A 23,185-nucleotide genomic window follows, 5' to 3' on the forward strand; every position below is an offset into this window, starting at 1 on the left:
AACACAGAAGTAAAATACACCCCATGTTGGAAATCTGAAATATATAGGATCTGTTATTGAAAATTGACTAAATACTTGCTGTATTTCCCTCTGCAGCTGCTGTGATTCCTTCTCGCAATCCGTGTTTATTTCTGTAGTTCTCTATGGTAGAGTTCAGGTTAGTGCTGGTCTGGGCTCTCTAACAAGTTGGAGACAACATCAGCAAGCTTGCTCTCTGTCACACACCACTGATTTGGAAATATCTAATCAGTCCTTCATCGTTGTCAGGTCTAAATCCTTGAACCCACCAGAAATATTGAAGGCAGCTTGCCCTCACCTTCTCAAATGGCAAGACATGCTGAACATAAAATTAATAATAAACTAAACTTTAATCTCTAGATTCACAGGAGTGGCAAACTATGGCACACGTGCACAAAATGGTAAACGCAAAAAATGTTGGCATATGGCATGCACTGATCAAAGTCAAAAGTACATTTATTATTAAAGCATAAGATTTGTCTCCTTACAGGCAACCACAAAACAAGAAACACAAGAACCCATTTAAAAAAAAGACTAACAAACACCCAATGTGCAGAGATAAAGGGGGAAGAAAAACAAATCGTACAAACAATAAAAGTAAATAACATTTAGAACGAAAGTGAGTCCTCAGACGTGAAACATGGAGCAGGCCTGCAGCCGTAGCCTCAGTTTATCACATAGCGGAGTAAAATGTTACAGAGCCCAGAACTGGCTCTTGCCTCTGGTCCCAACACCCTGGCACTTTAATCCATCTGGCTCCTCGATTCTTTAAGTCAAGTCAAGACAAGTTTATTGTCAATTAATATACATGTATTTAATGTATATAGAAACAAGACAACATTTCTTTGGAGCAGGGTGTAAGACACATAACATACAATAACTTATGAAGGCAAGAATAAAATCTACAGATGAATCAAACATAAATAACAAACTAAAGTTCATTAATATTAAATATGGTAAGATACTAAATAGATTAATCAGCGACACTTCCAATACGATGCAGTTGGGAGTTCAGAAGTCTAGTGGAGCGTCAGTGCTCAGTGTAATGGGACTAGAGACGTTGATGCCCACGTGGACTGACTGGCCTTACTGTTTAAAAAGTATCTAATTGCAGAGGAAGGTGTTGAGACCCAGTGAGGACAGTTTCCCCACCAGCTTCTGGGGTACGATGGTGTTGAACACTGAACTGAAATGGAAGGCAAAGCCTATTGCAATATCAGTGGATCAATCTGAGCGATAAGCAAACTGGAAAGGATCCAATGTAGCTGGGAGAAAGGCTTTAATGTGCTTCATGACCAGCTACTCAAAGCATTTCATAATGGTTGATGTTAAATCGTGCTGCACGATAGTTGTTTAGGCAAGATACCATCGCCTTCTTTAGCACTGGAATGATGGTTGCAGCATTGAAAACTGAGGGGACAATGGATTGTTCCAGAGGGAAGTTAAATATATCTGTCAGCTGGGCTGTGTAGTCTTTCAGGACCCAAGCTGGTATACTATTGGGATCAGCAGGTTGACTCTGACCAGGCTCTTCCTCACCTCAGCTTCAGCCATCAGTGTCTGCTCCTCTGGGGAGGGGAGGGGCCTTCCTTGCCAGCATTTTGTTCTGTGCATCAGACCAGGCGGAGAAGACATTCAACCTCTCAGGGAGTGAAACACCCTGGTCACTGACGCACAGGGTAGACTTGTAGTCTATAATCCTCCGAATTCTCTGCCACATGTGCCTCCTGACTCTGGTATCGCAGTAAATTCTCTGAGAATGCCCCCATTTTGCCTTCGTGATTGAGTGGAAAAGCACAGTTCTTGTTTCCCTGAGAGCTAAAGCATCCCCCGATCTAAAGGAAGCATGTATGGACCTTTTCAGTAAGCCATGGCTTCTGATTTGCCCTCACCTGGATGTGTTTCGTGCTGGTAACATTGCCAGTACACTTCTGGTCACAGAAACCACATATTCCTCAATGCTAAAACCCACCCATAATAGAAAGTATGTTAAAATTATCTGTTTAAAAGATTAATATTAATATCTTTTGAACAGTTTTCTCAAATGATTCTAAAAAGCAATGAATACATATAAATATGCTTATATTGTGCTTTTTCCTTAGTCCATAATTTTATTACTAATCCATTAATCAATGATAATCTCTGCTCAAAATTAACATGACATGCCAGAGAATTTTTTTTTTTAGAAGATTATTGCCTGTTTGGACACATGCTCACAAAAAGGTTTGTCACCTCTAGAAGAGCAAGTGCTGTATTGTTAAATAAATAAGCAAAGAAAGAAAGTGGGATGGTACAAGTCGAGTTTATTGCCACTTCCACAGGTGCAATGAAAACCCTGCTTGCAGCAACAAAACAGGCAATATGGAGTCAGAGACAGGAAAAAAGCATAAACATGAATTATACACAAAAGGAAACAACCCGTTGTGGTGCAAAGTGATCAAAAATGGTCACCGTGTTGCTATACTCGGGTAGCGATTAGTGTTGTACCAGTTGGTTCCAGAACCAAATGATTGAAGGGAAGTATTTGTTCCTGAACCATCTCATAGTCTCTGCAGACTTGATGGGCTTCAGGGCCTGCTCATATACTGTGTCTTTAGTTTAGTATTGGTTTATTATTGTCACATGTACCAAGATGCAGTGAAAAATGGATCTTGCATGCTGTTGTACAGACCAGATCATTACACAGTACATTGAGCTAAAATAAGGTAAACCAATAACAATGCAGAATAAAGTGTAAAGGCTACTGAAAATGTGCAGTGCTGGTAAATGATGAAGTACAAGATCATAATGAAGTGGATTGTCAGGATGAGCCCATCTTATCGTAAAATCGGTCCATTCAAGAGTCTGCTAACAGTAGAAGATGTCCTTCAGCCTGGTGGTACGTGCTTTCAGGCTTTTGTATATTCTGCCCGAAGGAAAGAGTGAGAAGACGGAATGGCTGGGGTTAGGGGGAGAGTATGTCCAGGGTGGGTGGGTCCTTGTCTCACTTCTCCCCTCCACTGTCTTCCCCCAGACTTGGTTTCGCCTGTCACTTGCTCCTTTCCCTACTCCACTCTCCTATGCTTCGTCCCCCATTTTCCTGATGGAGCATCTCAGCCTGGTGCATTCGCTTTAATCCCTGTCCATAGACACAGTTCCTCCACCGCTTTGTGTGTGTGACTCTGGATCTCTGTCATTAACTGCCCCCTTTGCCTCTGCTTCCAGATTGCCTCAGTGAAATATGGAAGGGCCGAAAGGGCGATACAGCCATCAGCACAGAGACGGGTAACCAGGTGACGAGGCCGGCGGACCACAAGGCGGAGGGCGAGACAGCAGCGCGTCATGACGCTTCGGAGCTCTGAGCTGTGCCGGAGTCTGTACCCGACCTGGAACAGGCGGTGGTCCTGTTGCCCACCACAGCCTGATCCGTCCATCCAAGCCACACCCACCTGGTGATCAGAACACGTATAAACAGTGCGGCTCCTCTGATCCCGACACTGCCGGTGTTCCCGTCTGTATGCAGTCATGGTTCTCTTTCCCCATCTGGATGGATTCTCCCTGAGCTCTTTAGGGAATGGCCCACCAACATAACCTCTGGTGCTCTGTAAAGCAGTTTTCCAGGGAGCCTGGCAGAGCTGCCAACACACAGGCGGTATTAGCGTTTGCCTCCACGAGTCCAAAAATATTGCAGACTTTTTATTAATCTTCCTATTTTCATGTCCGTGTGCTGAGCATTCCTCGTGACTGAGATGCCCCACACAACACTAAGCATGTACTGTCCAGCTTGTCTCTGCTGAATTATCATAGCAGACCAAACTGACTTCTCAAAAAACTCAGCATGGGCATTTGCTGCTGTCCTGCACACTGTGCAGAGGCTTTCAACCTCACGAAACCAACACACCCCTCGATGGCCGCTTTAATCCAAGCAGCTTCATCAACTCAAAATGCGGCCAGTAGTCTCTTTTCTCAAGCTGCTGAACGTGCAACCGTTTTTTTACAGAATAAAGCCCATCCCTGGTGCCTGAAGAAAGCATCTCCTCTGTTGTTTCTCTTGGGCTCGGAATCCCCCTGCCAGTCTGCTGCTCTGCAGTGACGCTGGGCACCGGTGCATGCCCTGATCCGGGGCTGCGCTGTTGAAACTGGAATTGGTTTATTATTGTCACGTGTATCGAGATGCAGTGAAAATGTGTCTTGCATGCCGGGGAAGGAAAGGAATGGGGAGGGAAGACTAAAAGGGGGATGAGAGGGGAAGAGGGAGAGTGGGAAGGGAATGAGAGGAGGGTGATGGAAATGTGAGGGGTGAGGAAGGTAATTAAGTGGACAAAAGGTTCTTGAGGTTTCTTTGAGATTCGTCTCCTTACAGGCAACCACGAAACAAAGAAACTTCAAAAGAACCCGCCAAAAATAAACTACCATCGAACACCCTGTGCACAGGGAGGACAAAAAAACAAATTGTACAAACAACAGAAACAAGCCAATATCTTCAGAACTGATGGAGGGTCCCGGCCTGAAATGTTGGCTACTCTTTTCTCACAGATGCTGCCTGACCTGCTGAGTTCTTCCAGCGTCGTGTACGTATTCTTTGATCCACAGCATCTGCAGTTGTATTTTTTGTATCTTCAGAACTGGAACTTTACAAAAGACACAATGTCAGACATTGGTGCTATGTGGAGCAGACACCGGCCATGGTCCAAATCACAATGTCCAGTAACCATTGCGAGACCACAGATGCAAAGCCAGGCATCACTGCAGTACAGCAGAGAGCAGAGCAAACATTGCAGGAGGTGAGGAGAACTGACCCATCCCTTGCCTCCAGTCCCATCACCCTGACCTTTTCAATCTGGCCTGGTGCTTAAAGCAGCTGAACAGCAGGTTGTCCCTCACTCTAGGACTGCTCTGAGATAGGTGACTTCATTACAGAGGAGTTCCTGACCTGAGGTCCACGGACTCTGCGATTAACAGTAAGGCTCCATGGTATTAAAACAAGGTTGGGAACCGCTGCACTAGAACAAGGTAAAACAAAGTGTGAAGTAAATAAAGTGTAGCAGCTAGAGAAAATGCAGCGCAGGTAGATGATAAGCTGTAAGATCATATCTGGGTGGATTGTGAGGACAAGAGTAACTTCTTGTACGAAGGAACTATTCAACCCACCCCTTGAGCCTCTCATTCAACACATCCCACCACAGGGACTGGTCTCTCTGTGATTCCCTTGTCCATTTGCTTTTCTCCCCTAATCTCCCTCCTGGCCCTTGAAAAGTGATACACCTACCCATTAATATCCCCCCTCACCTCCATTCAAGCCCCAAACAGACTGTCTAGGTGAGGCAACACTTCATGTACAATCTGTCGGGGTCACCTACTGTGTCCGGTGCTGTAGATGCAGCCTTCTCCATACCGGTGATACCCATTGTAAATTGGGTAGCTGCTTTGTCGAGCACCTCTAATCCATCTGCCAAAAGCAAACTTCCTGGAGGCCAAACATTTTAATTCCAATCCTCATTCCTGTTCTGGCATGTTGGTCTATTGTCTCCTCTTGGGCCATGACAAGGCCACCCTCAGGATGAAGGAACACCCTATATTCTATCTGTTGGAATACCTGATAACACGAATATCAATTTCTCCTGGTTTGAAAAAAAAATCCCTCCCCTTCCCCTCTTCTATTTCCCACTCTGATCCCTTACCTCTTCTCACCTGTCTATCACTCCCCTGGATCCCCTTCCTTTTCTCCTGTGGCTCATTCACCTCTCATATCAAATTCCTTCCTCTCCATTCCTTTACCTTTCCTACCTACCTGGCTTCACTATCACCTTTTATCCTCCTTCCGCTCCCCCCACTGTTGTATTCTGGTGTCTTCTAACTTCCTTCTCAGTCTTGGCCCAAAATGTTGACTGTTTCCATAGATATTGCCTGACCTGCTGAGTTCCTTCAGCTTTTTGTGTGTGTTGCTCTGGATTTCTGCCTCTGCAGAATTTCTCCTGTTTATGATTAACTGTTCAGTTGTTCTGGAGAGATTGGAGGAGGAAGAAAAGGGGATGGGGGAGAGAACTGAAACTGGAGAACTCAATATTTATGTCAAATTCTCCTGCACTGCTGTTAGACAGCATCCTTTGTTCTATATCTCTTCTCCGTACCCTTCACAGCAAAGTGTGTCACCTCACGTTATGTCAGTATTAAACTTGGCCTTCTGTAGCTAAGTCCTGTGCTTCTGTAAATTGGTGGTATTGTATTATTATGACATATACTAAGATACAGTGAAAGACTCTCTTGCACACTATTCCAACAGATCACACCTTTAGATGCTGCATTGAGGTAGAACAAGACGAAACAATAGCAGAATGCAGAACCAAGTTAGAATGCATTGTAGATGGACAATTATCATAATACACATGAGCTGTTAAAAACCAAATAAGTTTGAGTTAACAGCTGAAATAATTGTCTAATAGTGTCAACAAGCCTTTGTCTGCGTCTCTGTGCTTGCTGACCTTGGGTCCCAAGGCTTGGGTAGGATCAGAATCAGGTTTAATATCACTGGCATACGTCCTGAAATTTGTTAACTTTGTGGCAGAAGTACAGTGCAATGCATGATACAGAAAAAAATCTGAATTACAGTAAGTGTACAGTAAGTAATGAATATATATATATTCATTCAATAAATAAATTAGGTAATGCAAAAGCAGAATTATTTAAAAAAGTAGTAATGTAGTGTTCATGGGTTCAATGTCCATTCCAAAAATCTGATGACAGAAGGGAAGAAGCTGCTCCCGAATCGTTAAGTATGTGCCGTCAGTTTTCTGTACCTCCTTCCTAATGGTAACAATGAGAAGAGGGCACATCCTGGGTCTGCAAAGGAGAGTTAGGCTCTCAAGGCTGGGGTTTAGGAAGTGGTCTGTAGCTGTGATGTGTCCTTGGAAGACCTGGTTGGGGATTTTGTGTGTGCTGGAACATGCTCTATCTAGGTCTACCCCACTCCAATTCATGAGACCCCTCCCACCTACTCCATTTACTGATTAGCTTCTCTCATGGGTGAGACACCAGTTGTGCACTCCACCCTCACTGTCTGACCTTGGCACGGGGCAGGGAACTCTTCGCCCCATTGGCTGTGTCCAGGGGTGCTGGATGTACCCAGCTTCTGAGCCTTTGCGGGGCAAAGCAAGTGGTACACCTTGCCCGAGGGTGACCAGCAGGCTAGAGGAGTGAAGACATTCCTTACCCCTCCTTTGGTGGAGCTGCATCTCCACTCTGCCACCCTTATCTTAGATATGGTACCCAAGGCCACTCTCAATATTCCAAATGCGGTTTGATCAAGGCCTTGACATTGCATCCTTGGTTTTATTATGGCAGCCCACTCACCCCAGACTGTATCGTTTGCTTGAAGGTTGTAAATGACCAGTAAGTAATAGAGAAACAAGTCTTTCTGCCAATTGTATCTGTGCTGCCCTTGTACCAATCTACACTAGTCCCATTTTGCCACATTGGATTCACAGCCTTGAGGCAGTCCCTGTCTACAAGTTGGTCTATTTTCTGTACCTTTTGCTTTACCTTGTTCTACTTCACTGTAATGAAATGATCTGTATGGGAAGTTTGCACTGTACCTTGGTACGTGTGACAATAACAGTATAGTGTACAAACTAAACCAACCACTGTCTCTCTCTCTCTTCATAGACTTACCATGATTTTTTCATCTTAATGCTGCTCACGATTAAACAAGTAAAATTTTATTTAGAGATACAACACAGAATTGGCTCTTTGAGCTTCACCGATTTAACCCTATCTAATCACAGGACAACTTACAATGTCCATTTAACTAACCTGGTATGTCTTTGAACTGTGGGAGGAAACCCACATATTCCACAGGGAGGACGTACAGACACTCCTTACAGACAATGTCAGAATTAAACACTGGAACCCCTACACTAACTGCTACACTACCATGGCACTAACATGTATAGAACAAACACAAGAGTCTTCACCTCAGAGATGTACTTAGCTCACTGCTGTACTCTCTACACCTATGACTGTGGGGCTAGGCACAGCTCTTTTGCCATCTATAAATTTATTCAGATGGTGACGAGAGGGTGTACAGGAGTAAGATATATCAGCTAGTTGAGTGGTGTAGCAACAACCTTGATCAGTAAGACCAAAGAACTGATTGTGAGCTTTGGAAAAGGTAAGACAAGGGAACACACACCAGTCCTCATAGAGGGATCAGAGCGGAGAGAGCAATTTCAGGTTCCTAGATGTTAATATTGCGTGACAATTCAACATATCAATGCAGCTACAAAGAAGTCACAGTGGTGGCTATTTTCATTAGGAGTTTGAAGAGCTTTGATATGTCAGCACCAAAGCCATTCGCAAATTATTCTTTTCTGGAGAGCATTCTGACTGGCTACATCACCGGCTGGTATGGTGGGAGTGGGGAGGAAATGCTATTGCAGAGGATCATGAGAAGCTGCAGGATAGTTGTGAACAACTTCAGCTCCATCATGGGCACTAGCCTCCGTGGTATCCAAGACATCTTCAAGGAGCCGTGCCTCAAAAAGGTGGCATCCATCAAGGACCCCCTTCACCCAGGCCATACCTCATTTGCATCGCTACCATCGGAGGAGGTACCGGAGCCTGAAGGCATGCACTCAGATGCTGAAAATCCAGCAAAATACACAGAATACTGGAACTCAGCAGGTCAGGCAGCATCTATGTTGAGGAATAAAAGGTCCACGTTTCAGACTGAGACCCAATCTGTTATTAATGACTATAGTGAAACATTTTATGATCATTATTACTAGGTAGAAAAAGAAACAATTTAAAAATGTATGGAAGAATTTGCAGAAACTAAGATTCTCATACATAATGGAACATAGGAGTAGAATTAAGGCCATTCAGCCCATCGAGTCTGGTCTGCCATTCAATCAATCATGGCTGATTTATTATCCTTCCATAACAGTTAGGCAAAACAGCAGAATTAGACCATTTGGCCCACTGAGGTAACCTGGGAAATTTGTCTTCATACAACTTAATGTTGTTTCTGCAGTCAGGGAATTCCAGATTCCAACTCCCCTCTGGGTAAAAATATTCTCAGACTGATCCCCTTAAGTGTTCAGGAATAACATGCCATCAAGAAAAAATTTTGTAATTTTACTACAGAAATACTTTGGATTAAATACTCATGATTTTTTAATATAAATTAAGTACAGAGAGTTTGTGCCCAGGTTAGGGCAGGATTTCATTTCTATCATCTGCTCGTGCTTTCACAAGTCAGAAATGCGGCCACAGCGGAGTTCCTAACCCAGAAAAGATGCCTGCAATCTGTGACAGCTGGCAAATTTATCCCTTTCGCGTCCATAAACCGGGAAATCCCACCTCAGTAGCTGCGAATTTGAAATCAGGGTTGTCACTTTCGGGTAACTCTTGAGCAACGCACACAGGAACTCGGCATCTATGGAGGGAAATAAACAGTTGATGTTTCGGGCCAAGACCTGTCACATCTGGAAAGGAAGGGGGCAGAAGCCAGAATAAGGTGGGGGAAGGGGGAGGAGCTCAGGATAGCAGGTGATAGGTGAGACCAGATGAGGGGGAAGGTGGGTGTGGAGGGAGGGAGGTGATGTGAGAAGCTGGGAAGGTTGAATCTCAGGTTACACTAATTCTATCTGGGTAGCTTCCAGCCTAATGGCATGAACTTCGATAACTACTCCTCCCTAGCCCCCCACCGCCCCTTCCTTCCTTCCTTCCTCATGACCTGCCCATCACCTCCCTCTGGGTTTTTACTCTTTTCTCTCTATTCCATGGTGACCTGCCCTTCCCTATCAGATTCCTCTTTCTTCAGCCTCCACTGTACACCTCTGAGTTCCTCACATCGCCAGGGAGGACTTAATCTCAAGGCAGCATATGAATTTGAAGCTGGAGGTTAGTCTTGGGGCGACACACAAGATTCTGCAGATGCTGGCAATCCAGAGCAACGCACACAAATGCTGGAGGAACTCAGCAGGTCAGGCAGCTTCTATGGAGGGGATTAACAGTCAATGTTTCACATGTATTCTTCCCCCCCCCCCCCCACCCATCACCAAAGCCCCACTTATTCTGGCTATTGCCCCCTTCCTTACCAGTCCTGAGAAAGGATCTCCACCCAAAGCACTGACTGTTTTTTCCCCTCCATAAATGCTGCCTGACCAGCTGAGTTTCTCAGTGTATTGTGTATGCTGCTTATAATCTAGGGGTGGTTACCTGCTCGTTGGAGATCAGATTGCTTTAGCCGTCCCTCCTGGTCCACTGCTACCTACGTCAGCAGGTGGGATGCATTCTTTTGTTACCCTGAAGGGTGGTCCATGACCGGGAATGATAACATCAGCCAGGGCTTGCACCCGGTCCCTGTGCCTCGCTTGTAGTTCGGGGTTCTCACTCAGCTCCCGCCAGTCCTGCTCATCGTCCTCCCTCTCAAACAGGTCCCCTGCCACCACCACAGTCCCCCACTGGGTGCCATGCACGAGGAGGCTGACGTCGCTGCCGCTATGCCCCGGTGTCGGGATCACCTCCAGCCACTCGTCAATTCGGTAGGGCTGTCCAGAGCGGAAGTCATGGTCCAGGTAGGTGTCCTGCCGCCGGCAGATGTCATAGGAGACGATGAAGGTGGCCTCCGGGAAGAGGCCCAGGTTCCCAACGTGGTCCGAGTGGCCATGGGTGCAGACCACGAACGTGATGTCCCCGGCTGCCAGCCCGTGCGACTGCAGCTTCCGCAGAATCAGTTCACCGTCCCATGGGTTCCCCGTGTCCACCAGCACCACCTGCGGCCCCTTCACCAGGGTGACCGACCCGTCCGCCCTCATGTGGCCCTCCTCATCCGTGTAAGCGTACCCCTCCTTAATCACAAAGATGGAATACGGATTCCCCGGAATGGCCGACAAGCCGGGAGGCTCTGACACCATGTCCGATGCTCTCCTCATGCCTCAATGGTTCCTGCAGCCAGAATTCCCCAACCTCAGCCTTGGCGACAGTCCAGTTCCCAGCCTGGAAATAAAGGAAAATGCATTAAACTACCGCTAATCCGGCATCTTGGTTTCCTGACCAGAAGATTTTGTAGATTACTGGTGCTGCAGGTAGACAGGTATACATAAATAAAATTCACTTCTCAAACATCAGAGTTCATGGGGAAGACTTCAGAAGTACACCCCAAGAAAAAAATCTGGAGCTAGAGGAGTCCTAAGGCCAAACTGTACCGGTTTCTGCCATTCGTTTAGATTCATTAGATGTGTGGAGGGGGGAGTCTGCTGCATGGGCAACAGCTTCCTCTCCATATTGTATTGCCCAGCTTGTGTAGACAACTAGGATACAACATCCATGGGTGAACAGACAGCCTAGCCTATATACATATTTCTTACTGTAATTTATAGCTTATTTTATGTGCATTCCTTCCACAAATGAACACATTTCAGTGATAATAACCCTGCTTCTGAATAAGAAGCTGGGGAGAGGTGACAGGTGAGGAGGAAGGTGGGGGAGGGGTTATGATCAGAAACAGGTTTAATATCATGTGGTGGAATTTGTTATGTGGCAACAGTACATTGCAATACATCATAATAAAAACTAAATTACAGTAAGAATATATTTAAAAAGTTAATTAAATAGTGCAAAAAGAGGGGAAAATAGTATTGAGGTAGTGTTGTAAAACATCCTTGAAAATGAGACAGTAGGTCAGGGAAACAGTTCAGAGTTGAGGTGATTTTAGTTCTCTGTGCTGGTTCAGGAGTCTGATGGCTGTTGGGTAATAACTGTTGCTGAATCTGATGATGTGGGACCTAATTGAGTACTCCTTGCCTGACGGCAGCTGCGAGAAGAGAGCGTGACTGGAGTGGTAGATGGTAGCGGATGATGAATGCTGCTTGTGGCAACGCTCCATGTAAATGTGCTCAGTGGTAGGGAGACTTCTGCCTCTGATAGACCGGACCATCCTACTGAGATACTGTGAGAAACCTTTACACAGGTAGGTGTCCCGTCGCTGGAATACATCCTACAGGACAATGAAGGTGAAGTCAAATCATTACATAGTGCACTGAGATAGAACAAGCTAAAACCTTAACAATGCAGGATAAAGAGTAGTCATAGAATCATGGCACTACAGCATAGAAACAGGCCTTTTGGTCCATCTAGTCTCTGCCCAATTGTTATTTTGCCTAGTCCCATTGACCCTCAATCCTCAGTACCCTATCATTCACTGTGTATATCCCACCCAGGTCTGTCCTCCCAAAATGTAAAAGCATAAAAGTGTATCGTCATGTACAGCAAACACCTGTATAAATGGGATGGAAGCTTTGCTGGGCCTGGTGGTACGTGCTCTCGTATCTTCTAGCAGACTGGGAGTGGGGGTCGGAGAGAGAATATCCAGGGTGGGACTGTTAGTAAAAGGTTGGTGGATGCAATGATGGGCTACAATTTCAAAATAAAGAGAAGACATATCATTCTCCATCAGGCAGAACTTCCCCTCCCAGCTCCACTTTCTGCAGGGATCACTCTCTCTGCTTGTCTGTCCCCACTGATCTCCTTCCAGGCATTTAGCTCTGAAGCCATGCAAAGTGTTGCACTGACCCATACATCATCTCAAAGTAAAATTACTATATATGTAAGTATGTTATTATATGCTACCTTGAGATTCATTTACTTGCAGGCATTCACAGGGTAAAATAATACAAATGAGATTGTGAAATAAATAAATATATAACTGGGCAACGACTGACAAATAACCAAAGTGCAGAAGGAGATGAAGAGTGAGTCTGTGGATCATGGAAACAATTCGATTTTGGGGTGAGTGAAGTAATCCACACTAATTCAGTGTAGTAACCTCGTGGTGTGGGATTGCAGGAAACTGCACAGCAGGATCCCCTAAATGGTCAAGAACGTTTGCTTTTCCGGTGATGTTTACTGAGAGAGATACAGAAGACGGTTGGGGGGGGGGTGCTAAATAAAGTTAAAAAGCGAGGGGCTCCTATGGGGGCCTCTTCTTCGCTAGGCCGCAGTCGCGGCCTCGGGCCGGTTCCGGAGCTGGAAGGTTGCAAATCGAGGCCCCTGCTTAAAACCTGGAACCAATCCCCTCTCCCTCCCATACGTTCCCCCGCAACCTCCACCCCCGATTCCGCGCTCCGGACACGGGGACACGAACCCGAACCGGCGACTCACCACAGCTAGTCACCCGCCCGCTCCTCCGGCCCGACGAACACTTGTGAGTAAACCAATAGGTCAATCCACCCGGAGGAATAGTTGGTGTTCAGCGCCCACCCGCTCGCTCCTGTGGCCCGGCGAACGCCTGCGGGTAATCCGCACAACATGCTGGAGAAACTCAGCGGGACGGGCAGCATCTATGGAAAAGTCGAAATCTTTCGGCTCTACACTTTTGCATAGATACTGCCTGGCCTGCTGAGTTCCTCCAGCATTTTGTGCGTGTTACTTGAATTTCCAGCATCGATAGATTTTCTCTTGTTTAATAGTTGGTGTTCAATTTTTTAAAAAACAAAATATACTTTATTCAAAAATAAAATTATATACAATAAACCATTCAATGACTCTCAATCCTTTACAACTGTTTCCATTACGGTCTTTACATTGTCACACTTTCCATCACCCACCTGGCACTCTGTTATTCCATATTAACATTCCCCTGTTCAGGGGTATACACCCCACCGCCCTACCCTCAACTCCCACGGGAGAAGAACCCTAGACTGTGGTCCTCCCCCACCGAGCCCTTGCGGTGGCTGCACCGAGTTTGAGTGCGTCCCTCAGCACGTACTCCTGCAGCCGAGAATGTGCCAGTCGGCAGCATTCCCCCACGGACATCTCCGTGTGCTGGTAGACCATCAAGTTTCGGGCCGACCAAAGAGCTTCTTTCACCGAGCTGATGATCTGCCGGCAGCACCGGATGTTGGTCTCCGTGTGCTGGGGATGAACCTTGACACTGTCCCTACCATCTTCCTCCACACCTTCTCCGCGAGCCCACAGTGTGCAAAGAGGTGGGTCACTGACTCCTCCTCACTGCAGTCCTCCCGTGGGCAGCGGGGTGTGGAGACGACGTTCCGGGTGTACCGGAGGGATCTGACTGGGAGGGCCTCTCTCACCGTCAGCCAGGCGAGGTCTTGGTGCCTGTTGGCGAGGTCTGGCAATGAGGCATTTTGCCAGATGAACTGGATGGTCTGCTCAGGGAACCACCCCACTGTGTCCATCAAGTCCTTCTCCTGCAGTGCCTGCAGGACCTTACGTGCTGACCACTGTCTGATGGCCCTGTGGTCAAAGGCATTGACTTGTGGTTTGGCAGCAATGACCAGCTGACAGGGGTGTTGCGCGGGAAAGGGGCCAGACCCATCCTTCGTAGCCAGGGCGACAGGTAGAACCTGGGCACATAGTGGTACTTGGTGCACACGTACCTGGGATCCACACATGACCTGATGCAGCCACACACGAAGCTGGCCATCAGGGTGAGGGTGACATTGGGGACGTTTTTGCCCCCGTTGTCCAGGGACTTGTGCATGGTGGTCCGTCTGACCCGCTCCATCTTGGATCCCCAGACGAATCTGAAGACGGCTCGGGTGATTTCCGAGCTGAAGGAGTGGGGGACTGGCCACACCTGCACCAAGTACAGCAGCTCTGAGAGCACCTCACACCTGATGACCAGGTTCCTGCCCGCTATCGATAGGGAGCGCCCTCCCCACAGCACCGGTTTCTGTTTGACCATGGCAGTCCTCTCCTGCCAGTTCCTGTTGCACGCCTCGGCCCCTCCGAACCAGATCCCCAACACCTCCAGGTGATCAGCCCTGATGGTGAAGGGGACGCTGGATCGGTCGGGCCAGTTGCCGAAGAGCATGGCTTCGCTCTTCGTGCGGTTGACCCTGGCCCCCGATGCCAGCTCAACCTGTTCGCAGATGTTGATCAGCCTGCGAATTGACCTCAAATCAGAGCAGAAGACGGTGACGTCGTCCATGTACAGGGAGGTTTTGACGTGTCCCTCCACTGCCTGGCAGTGTCACCCCTCTTATGCCCTCATCACTCTTGATGGCTTCAACAAAGGGTTCTATGCAGCACACGAACAAGACAGGGGAGAGAGGGCAGCCCTGCCTGACTCCAGACCTGATGGGGAAGCTGTCTGTTTCCCACCCGTTGACCTGGACTGCGCTACAGATGTCTGTGTAGATCAGTTTGATCCAATTCTGGATTCCCTCCCCAAATTCCATTTTGGAGAGTACATCCGCCATGTACGTGTGCGATATCCTGTCGAAGGCTTTCTCCTGGTCCAAGCTGACCAGGCAGGCATCCACCCCCTGTCCTGCACGTAGGCAATGGTGTCCCTCAGCAGCGCAAGGCTGTCTGAGGTCTTCCTTCCCGGTACAGCACAGGTTTGGTCCGGGTGGATCACCTGCTCCAGTGCAGACTTGACCCTGTTGGCAATAGCCTTGGACAGGATCTTGTAATCCACATTCAGGAGTGAGATGGGCCTCCAATTTCTAATGTCTTCCCTCTCCCCCTTCTGCTTGTAGATGAGGGGGGATGATGCCCTTCCTCATGGATTCTGACATGCTGCCTGCCAGGAGCGTAGCGTTGTACACTTCCAGCAGGTCGGGGCCCACCCGGTTCCACAGAGCTGAATACAACTCGACCGGTAAGCTGTCGCTTCCGGGAGTCTTACCCGACTCAAAGGAAGGGATGGAGCCAGTCAGCTCGTCCAGGGTCAGCGGCTGCTCCAGACTCTCCCGCTACAGGAAAGATGTAAATAGGATTGAAAGAGTGCAGAGAAAAGTTACAAGGCTGTTGCCGGGACTCGAGGGAAAGGTTGAATAGATTAGGACTTGATCCCCTAGTGTGTCGATGACTGAGAGGAAATTTGACAGAGACATACAAAATTAAGAGGGGTATAGATAGAGTAAATGCAAGTAGGCTTTTTCCAGAGGTTGGGTGGTCTAGAGGTCAACTAGAAGTCAGAGGTTAAGAGTGAAAGATGAAATGTTTAAGGGAAACTTCTTCACTCAGAGGGTGGTGAAAGTGTGGAAAGAACTGAATTGAATTTATTTAAATCCTACATCCATCCCACAACACGAGGGAGTAAAAATCTTTGCGTTATGACTCCTTCGCAATAAACAGGCATGTGAGTTTATGAGTCTAATGGCTTGCAGAAAGAAGCTGTCCCAGAGCCGGTTGGTCCTGGCTTTAATGCTGTGGTAGCGTTTCCCAGATGGAAGCAGCTGAAACAGCTTATGGTTGGGGTGACTGGTGTCCCCAGTAATCTTCCAGACCTTCTTTCTGCACCTGCTGCTAGAAATGTCCTCAATGAAGAGATGTTCACACCCAAAGATGCGCTGGGCAGTCCACACCACTCTCTGCAGTGCCCAGCGATCAAGGTTGGTGCAGTTCCCATACCAGGCGGTGATGCAGCCAGTCAGGATGCTCTCAATGGTTCCCCTGCAAAAGGTCTTGAGGATTTGGGTTCCCAAGCTGAACTTCTTCAGTCACCTGAGGTGGAAGAGACGCTGTTGTGTTTTTTTTTGCCACAGAGCCAGTGTGTACAGTCCAGGTGAGATCTTCAGTGATGTGTATACTGAGGAACATGAAACTACTCACCCTCTCAACTGTAGACCCATTGACATTGATTGGGCCGAGCCTCTCTCCGTTCCTCCTGTGATCCACAATCAGCTCTTTTGTGTTTTGGACATTGAGAGAGAGGTTTTTATCCTGGCACCACTGTGTCAGGAACAATTAACAGCTGCCAGCTTGTGGTGGATATGGGTTCAATTTCAGTATTTAAGATTAGTTTGGATAGGTACTTGGTGAGGAGGGATATGTTTGGGTGCAGGTCGATGGGACTAGGCAGACTAGATGGGCTGAAGGGCCTGTTTCTGTGCTGTAGTGTTCTATGATTCTATGACTCTAAGAAAACATCCATCATCAAAGATCCCTACAATCCAGGCCATTTATTGAGCTCCAACACAGAACAAGCTCTCCCAGTCTTTCGAACTGCGCTGCCCTGCAACCCTAGGCAAATCACGATGACCAATTAACTTACCAACCGGTACATCTTTGGACTGTGGGAGGAAACCGGAGCACCTGGAGGAAACCCACGCTCTCATGGGGAAATGTACAAACTCCTTACAGGCAGTAGCAGGAATTGAACCCGGGTCACCTGGACTGTAAAACTTCGTGCTTGCCAGTTCTCAGGTTATAAATTAAACCGACATAAAAGTGAACTTTTCCCTTCAAATAATTTGATACCAACAAATTCGAACCTTCCTTTTAAATTTGTAAGAAACCAATTTACCTACTTCAGTGTAACAATCACTAAAAACTATAGGTGTCTATTTAAAGAAAATTTTCTTACCCTATTGAATCACGTAAAAATGCTATAAAATTGGTCGCCTCTTCCGTTATCGCTGATTGGCTGAATTAACTATCAAAATTAATATATTACCTAAATTTATATATCCTTTTCAGGCATTGCCTGTTTTTATTCCTAAATCTTCTTTTGATTCTCTTGACTCTTATATATGGAAGAATAAGCGTTCTAGATTAAATAAAATTCATTTTCAGAAAGGTAAAAATAATGGAGGATTAGCCTTACCTAACTTTAGATTTTATTATTGGGCAGAAATTTTACATTTTGGTTGTATTACATTAATCATGAGGATTGCCCGATGTGGGTTTTTTTTAGAAGCTAACTCTGTTAATACATTTTCTATTATTTCTCTTCTTCGATCCTCACTTCCTCTGTCTCTGAACAAGTTAACTGATAATCTGGTAGTTAAACACACTATGAGAGTTTAGATACAATTCCGAAAATACTTTGGCTTATTGAGATTTTTCTCTTTCGAGTCCCATTTTTTCTAATTATTTTTTTAAACCCTCTATGATTGATGTGACTTTTAAAGAATGGGATAGATTAGGTATTAAATGCTTTCAGGACTTGTTTGAAGAGGGAAATCTCTTTTCATTTGGACAATTGTCAGTAAATATAGTTGACCCAAATTCATTTTTTTCGATACCTACAAATAAGAGATTTTTGATAAGTACATTTCCTAAAAGTCCTGATAAGAATCTACAAAATGTAATTTTTAATTTGAAACCTTTTTATAATGGATCTATATCTAATATTTATGATATGCTGTTGGGAATGTGAAGTGTTCCTTTAAATAAAATTAAAAATCTTTGGGAACAAGATTTACAGACTTCAGTTTCTGAGGAAACTTAGAATCAAAATTTTAAATTGGTCAACACTTCATCGTTATGTGCCCGCCACTCCCTCCTACAATTTAAAGTGGTCCATAGGGCCATATGACCAAGGATAAGTTGTCTTGTTTTTATTTAGATATATTTTCGTATTGAGATAAATGTAATAATGGAGAAGCTTCACTCATTCATATGTTTTGGACATGTCCAAGTCTTGGAAAATATCGGAAACAAGTATTTCAAACTTTCTCGATACTTTTCAAAGTAAACTTTAAGCCTAATCCTTTGACCGCTTTATTTGGTATTGTTGGAGGAAAGGATATTATTTTGGAGTCATCTGACTTGCACATTTTGGCTTTTATTTCTCTTATGGCCAGAAGGACACTTGCTTAAATGGAAAGATGCGGCCCCTCCTACTCACACCCAATGGTTACGTGATGAGATGTCATGTTTAAATTTAGAGAAGATTCGATGTTCAATCTCTGAATCTAGTCAAGACTTTCAAACATTGTGGAGACCTTTTCTGAATTATTTTCAAAACCTTTGATTTGCTGTTAAAGCAAAGACGATGACAAATTTTTTCTCCTTTTTTTCTTTACTAATCAGCTTTGGTCTTGGTAGTGGGTTAGATTTTTTATATAATAAAATTACTATATTTCAATGTTACAAATTAATTAATCTGTATTAATATAGGGTAAGGAATCTTTATATGCAATTTAGTATAATGTACTGATATATATATTTTTCTTGTACTCTGCATTCTTATACATAAATTAATAAAAATATTGGAAAGAATGATTTGGAAACGACAGGCCAGTTAGTCTGAACTCAGTAGTGGGGAAGATGTTGGAGTTGACTGTTAAAGGATGAGGTCTCAGGCTACTTGGAGGCATGTGATAAAATAGGCCGTAGTCAGCATAGTTTCTTCAAGGGAAAATATTACCCGACAAATCTATTGGAATTCTTTGAAGAAATAACAAGCAGGATAGACAGGAGAATCAGTGGATGTTGTGTACTTGGATTTCCAGAAGGCCTCTGACAAGGTGCCACACATGAGGCTGCTTAACAAGCTATGGTATTACAGGAAAGATTCTAGCATGGATTAAGCAGTGGCTGATTGGCAGGAGGCAGAGTGGGAATAAAGGGAGCCTTTTCTGGTTGGCTGCTGGTAACTAGTGGTGTTCCACAGGGGTCTGTGATGGGACTGATTCTTTTTACATTTTATATCAATGATTTAGATGATGGAATTGATGGGTTTGTCGCAAAGTTTGTGGATGATATGAAGGTAGGTGGAGGGCAGGTAGTTTTGTCGAAGTAAAGAGACTACAGAAGGCCTTGGACAGATTGGGAGAATGGGCCAAGAAGTGGCAGATGGAATACAGTGTCAGGAAGTGTACGGCCATGCAGTTTGGGAGAAGAAACGAAAGGGTTGACTATTTTCTAGATGGAGAAAGATTCACAAAACTGAGGTGCAAAGGGACTTGGGTCCTTGTACAGGATTCCCAAACGGTTAATTTGTAGGTTGTATCTGTGGTGAGGAACGCAAATGCAATGTTAGCATTCATTTCAAGTGGACTAGGATATAAAAGCAAGGATGTAATGTTGAGACTTTATAAAGCACTGGTGAGGCCTCACTTGGAGTAATGTGAGGAGGTTCATGAGAAGGATTCTGAGAAGGAAGAGTTTTCATCTGAGGAGTGTTTGATGGCTCTGGGCCTGTACTCATTGCGATTTAGAAGAATGAGTGATCTTACTGAAACCTATCAAATGTTGAAATATGCAATAGCGTGAATGTGGAGAGGACGGTTTCTGTGGTGGGGGAGTTTAGGACCAGAGGGCATATCTCAGAATAGACAGATGCCCATTTAGGATGGAAATGAGGAGGAATAAAAATATTGGAAAGAGTAAGACTTTGTGCTAACCACCATGCTACAGTGCAGCCTCAAAATGAAAACCATGCAGTCACATACAAACTCCTTTACAGACAGCAGCAGGAATCAAACCCAATCGGTGATCACCGGAGCGGTAAAACCTTTGTGCTCAACTGTGGCTGCTGTGCCAGCTTCCAGGCAAAAGGTAAACACATGTTTATACTTTACCTTTACCTCCCTTCCCCTCTCCTCAGGGATCATTCCCCAAGTGATTCCCTTGTCCCTTCATCCCTCCCCACTAAACTCCCTCCTGCAAGAGGACTGCAACCTTGTCATGATTCAGAAGCCAGTGTGTCTCAGTGACTGTCATAAGGGGACAGGAGGCTGGACCCAAGTGCAGGACACAGGCACTGAAGTACAAGGGGCAGGGTGGGAACAACTAAACGATAGACAAGATGTGGTGACTGTGGTGTGCGTGAGGGACGTGACGTTCAAGGTGATTGTGGGTTCCGGGAGAGTCTTAGAGTTCAGGCAAGGAGGATCCCAGAGTTCACTAGGCAGGCCGCATAACTCCTAGGCAGGAACACAGGGGCCTGAGCAGGTCACAGGGCATCTGGGTAGGTTGTGGGGCACAATCCATCAGCAGCGAGGGATGGAAAGGGGCAGAGTCCCCCACCAGGCAACAGCAGTCCAGCCAGGCTTTCCCAATGGAGGCAAGGGATAGGAAGGGAACTAGGTCCAGGGTGACTGTCAGACTTACTCAAAGGACTCATCTTTAACAAGGGGAAATCCAAGCCAGGGCAATGCCCCCCCCAGTCCCAAAGCCCCCTATATACACGTCCAGCCGATGGGCATCAGGTGCACCTCCTTGAGCCCCAACAAGCCACGATGATCCACAGGTGTGACTAATTGGGCTCAAGGGCAAAAGGAGGGACGGCTACAAGACCCGGAGTCCAGAGTATGCAGACCGGATCAAGACCCGGAATGCGGTCTCCGGACCGGACCATAACAGTGACATGGAGAGCCATGTCGGCTGGAATCAGGACTTTATGCTTTGTAAGGTCACCAAACAGGTAAAAGGGCAGAGGCCAGGCTAAGAGTGGTCCACTGGTCCTCCAGCTTCGGGGGTTCAGCTCAGGGCTAACAACCCTGACTGGTAAGACAAAATTGTTATAGAAACAGCAATGGAGAATGCTTCTACATCTGAGTGTGACGGTATTCCTGGGTCTCCACCCGGGACTTCCATGACTGACAGTAAATGAGAGGAAGCAAATGATACAATGAATGAAGCCCTGAATGCTCCCAGAAACGGAGGACCTTCATCGCTGCCCCAAACGTCAGTGGCATAATGGGCAAAAGAAGAACTAAACTCCCTCCTGGCACTTACCCCTCTAAATGGCCAAAGTGGTACACCTGCCCATTCACCTCCATTCAGGGCTCCAAACAGACATCCAACACCTCACCTGCAAATCTGCAGCATTCGTCTATTGTGTCCAGTGCTCCCAGTACAGCCCCCTCTACATTGGTGAGACCGTCATAAATTGGGTGGCTGCTTCTTTAAGCACCTCCACTCCATCTGGAACATCCCAATGACCAAACATTTTAATTCCTATCGTCAATCCCATTCCGACATGTCGCTTCATGGTCTCTTTCTTTGTCCCATGGTGGGGCCACCCTCAGGGTGGAGGAGCAACATCTTATACTCCACTTGGGTAGCTGCCAACCTGATGGCATGTACATCAGTTTCTCCTTCCGGTGAACACATTTCACCCCTCTATTCCCCAGTCTGGGCTGTTACCTTTTCTCACCCACCCCGGTATCCCTTCTCCTTCCCTTTCTACCATGGTCCACTCTCCTCTCCTATTAGATTCCTTCCTCCCCAGCCCTTTACCTTTCCCACCCACTGGGCTTCACCTGTCACCTTCTAGTTATCCTCCTTCCCCTCCCCCCACCTTCTGATTCTGGTGTCTTCCCCCACTCTTCCTGATGAAGGGTCTCGGCCCGAAACATTGACCGTTTATTCATTTCCACAGACGTTGCCTGGCCTGCTGAGTTCCTCCAGCATTTTGTGTGCGTTGCTCTGGATTTCCAGCACTTGCACAATCTCTCGTCTTTATCAAATAAGCAGTGCAGAAAGAGAGCAAAAGGTGACGTAGTGCTCACGGAAGCTGCAGAGTGGTGGTCTCACAGCACAACCCTCCCCACCATCGGTAGTATCTGCAGGAAGCACCGTCTCAAGAAGGCAACATCAAAGTTCCCCACCATCCAGGCCACATCACTATCAAAGTTCCCCACCATCCAGGCCACATCACTATCAAAGTTCCTCACCATCCAGGCCACGTCACTATTAAAGTTCCCCACCATCCAGGCCACATTACTATCAAAGTTCCCTACCATCCAGGCCACATCACTATCAAAGTTCCTCACCATCCAGGCCACGTCATTATCAAAGTTCCCCACCATCCAGGCCACGTCACTATCACAGTTCTCTACCATCCAGGCCACGTCACTATCAAAGTTCCTCACCATCCAGGCCACGTCACTATCAAAGATCCCCACCATCCAGGCCACGTCACTATCAAAGTTCCCCACCATCCAGGCCACGTCACTATCAAGGTTCCTCACCATCCAGGCCACGTCACGATCAAAGTTCCTCACCATCCAGGCCACGTCACTATCAAAGATCCCCACCATCCAGGCCACGTCACTATCAAAGTTCCCCACCATCCAGGCCACGTCACTATCACAGTTCTCTACCATCCAGGCCACGTCACTATTAAAGTTCCCCACCATCCAGGCCACGTCACTATCACAGTTCCCCACCATCCAGGCCACGTCACTATCACAGTTCTCTACCATCCACGCCATGTCACTATCACAGTTCTCTACCATCCAGGCCACGTCACTATCAAAGTTCCCCACCATCCAGGCCACGTCACTATCAAAGTTCTCTACCATTCAGGCCACGTCACTATCAAAGTTCCTCACCATACAGGCCACGTCAATATCAAAGTTCCCCACCATCCAGGCCACGTCACTATCAAGGTTCCTCACCATCCAGGCCACATCAATATCAAAGTTCCCTACCATCCAGGCCACGTCACGATCAAAGTTCCTCACCATCCAGGCCACGT

General features: G+C 46.4%; 2 protein-coding genes across 8 annotated transcripts in view; one reads left to right on the forward strand and one right to left on the reverse strand.

The window, feature by feature from the left end:
* cnpy4 (canopy FGF signaling regulator 4) overlaps window positions 1-3,364 on the forward strand; it is a 21,669-nt gene extending 18,305 nt beyond the window's left edge. Inside the window, exon 6 of the mRNA XM_059975217.1 lies at window positions 3,223-3,364. Coding sequence (XP_059831200.1) covers window positions 3,223-3,359 — 137 coding nt within the window. The 3' untranslated portion in view covers window positions 3,360-3,364. The remainder of the gene's footprint in view (window positions 1-3,222) is intronic.
* mblac1 (metallo-beta-lactamase domain containing 1) overlaps window positions 1-13,383 on the reverse strand; it is a 15,480-nt gene extending 2,097 nt beyond the window's left edge. The window contains exons 1-4 of one of the 7 annotated variants that reach the window (XR_009513220.1): window positions 13,159-13,379; window positions 10,216-10,995; window positions 9,355-9,430; window positions 457-784 (exon numbers count right to left, since the gene is read on the reverse strand). Coding sequence is in view for 6 of the 7 variants with exons in the window: in XM_059975216.1 (XP_059831199.1) it covers window positions 10,230-10,931 (702 nt within the window). In the remaining variant the exon portion in view is untranslated. Of the gene's footprint in view, window positions 1-456; window positions 785-4,493; window positions 4,629-9,168; window positions 9,431-10,215; window positions 10,996-11,802; window positions 12,517-12,627; window positions 12,646-13,141 lie in introns of those variants that run through there. The other 6 variants (XM_059975214.1, XM_059975215.1, XM_059975211.1 and 3 more) reach the window with 6 other exon arrangements.
* Window positions 13,384-23,185: the final 9,802 nt, after the last annotated feature.

The sequence above is a fragment of the Hypanus sabinus genome, chromosome 7 (genome assembly GCF_030144855.1).
Source record: "Hypanus sabinus isolate sHypSab1 chromosome 7, sHypSab1.hap1, whole genome shotgun sequence".
Classification (NCBI taxonomy): Eukaryota; Metazoa; Chordata; class Chondrichthyes; order Myliobatiformes; family Dasyatidae; genus Hypanus; species Hypanus sabinus.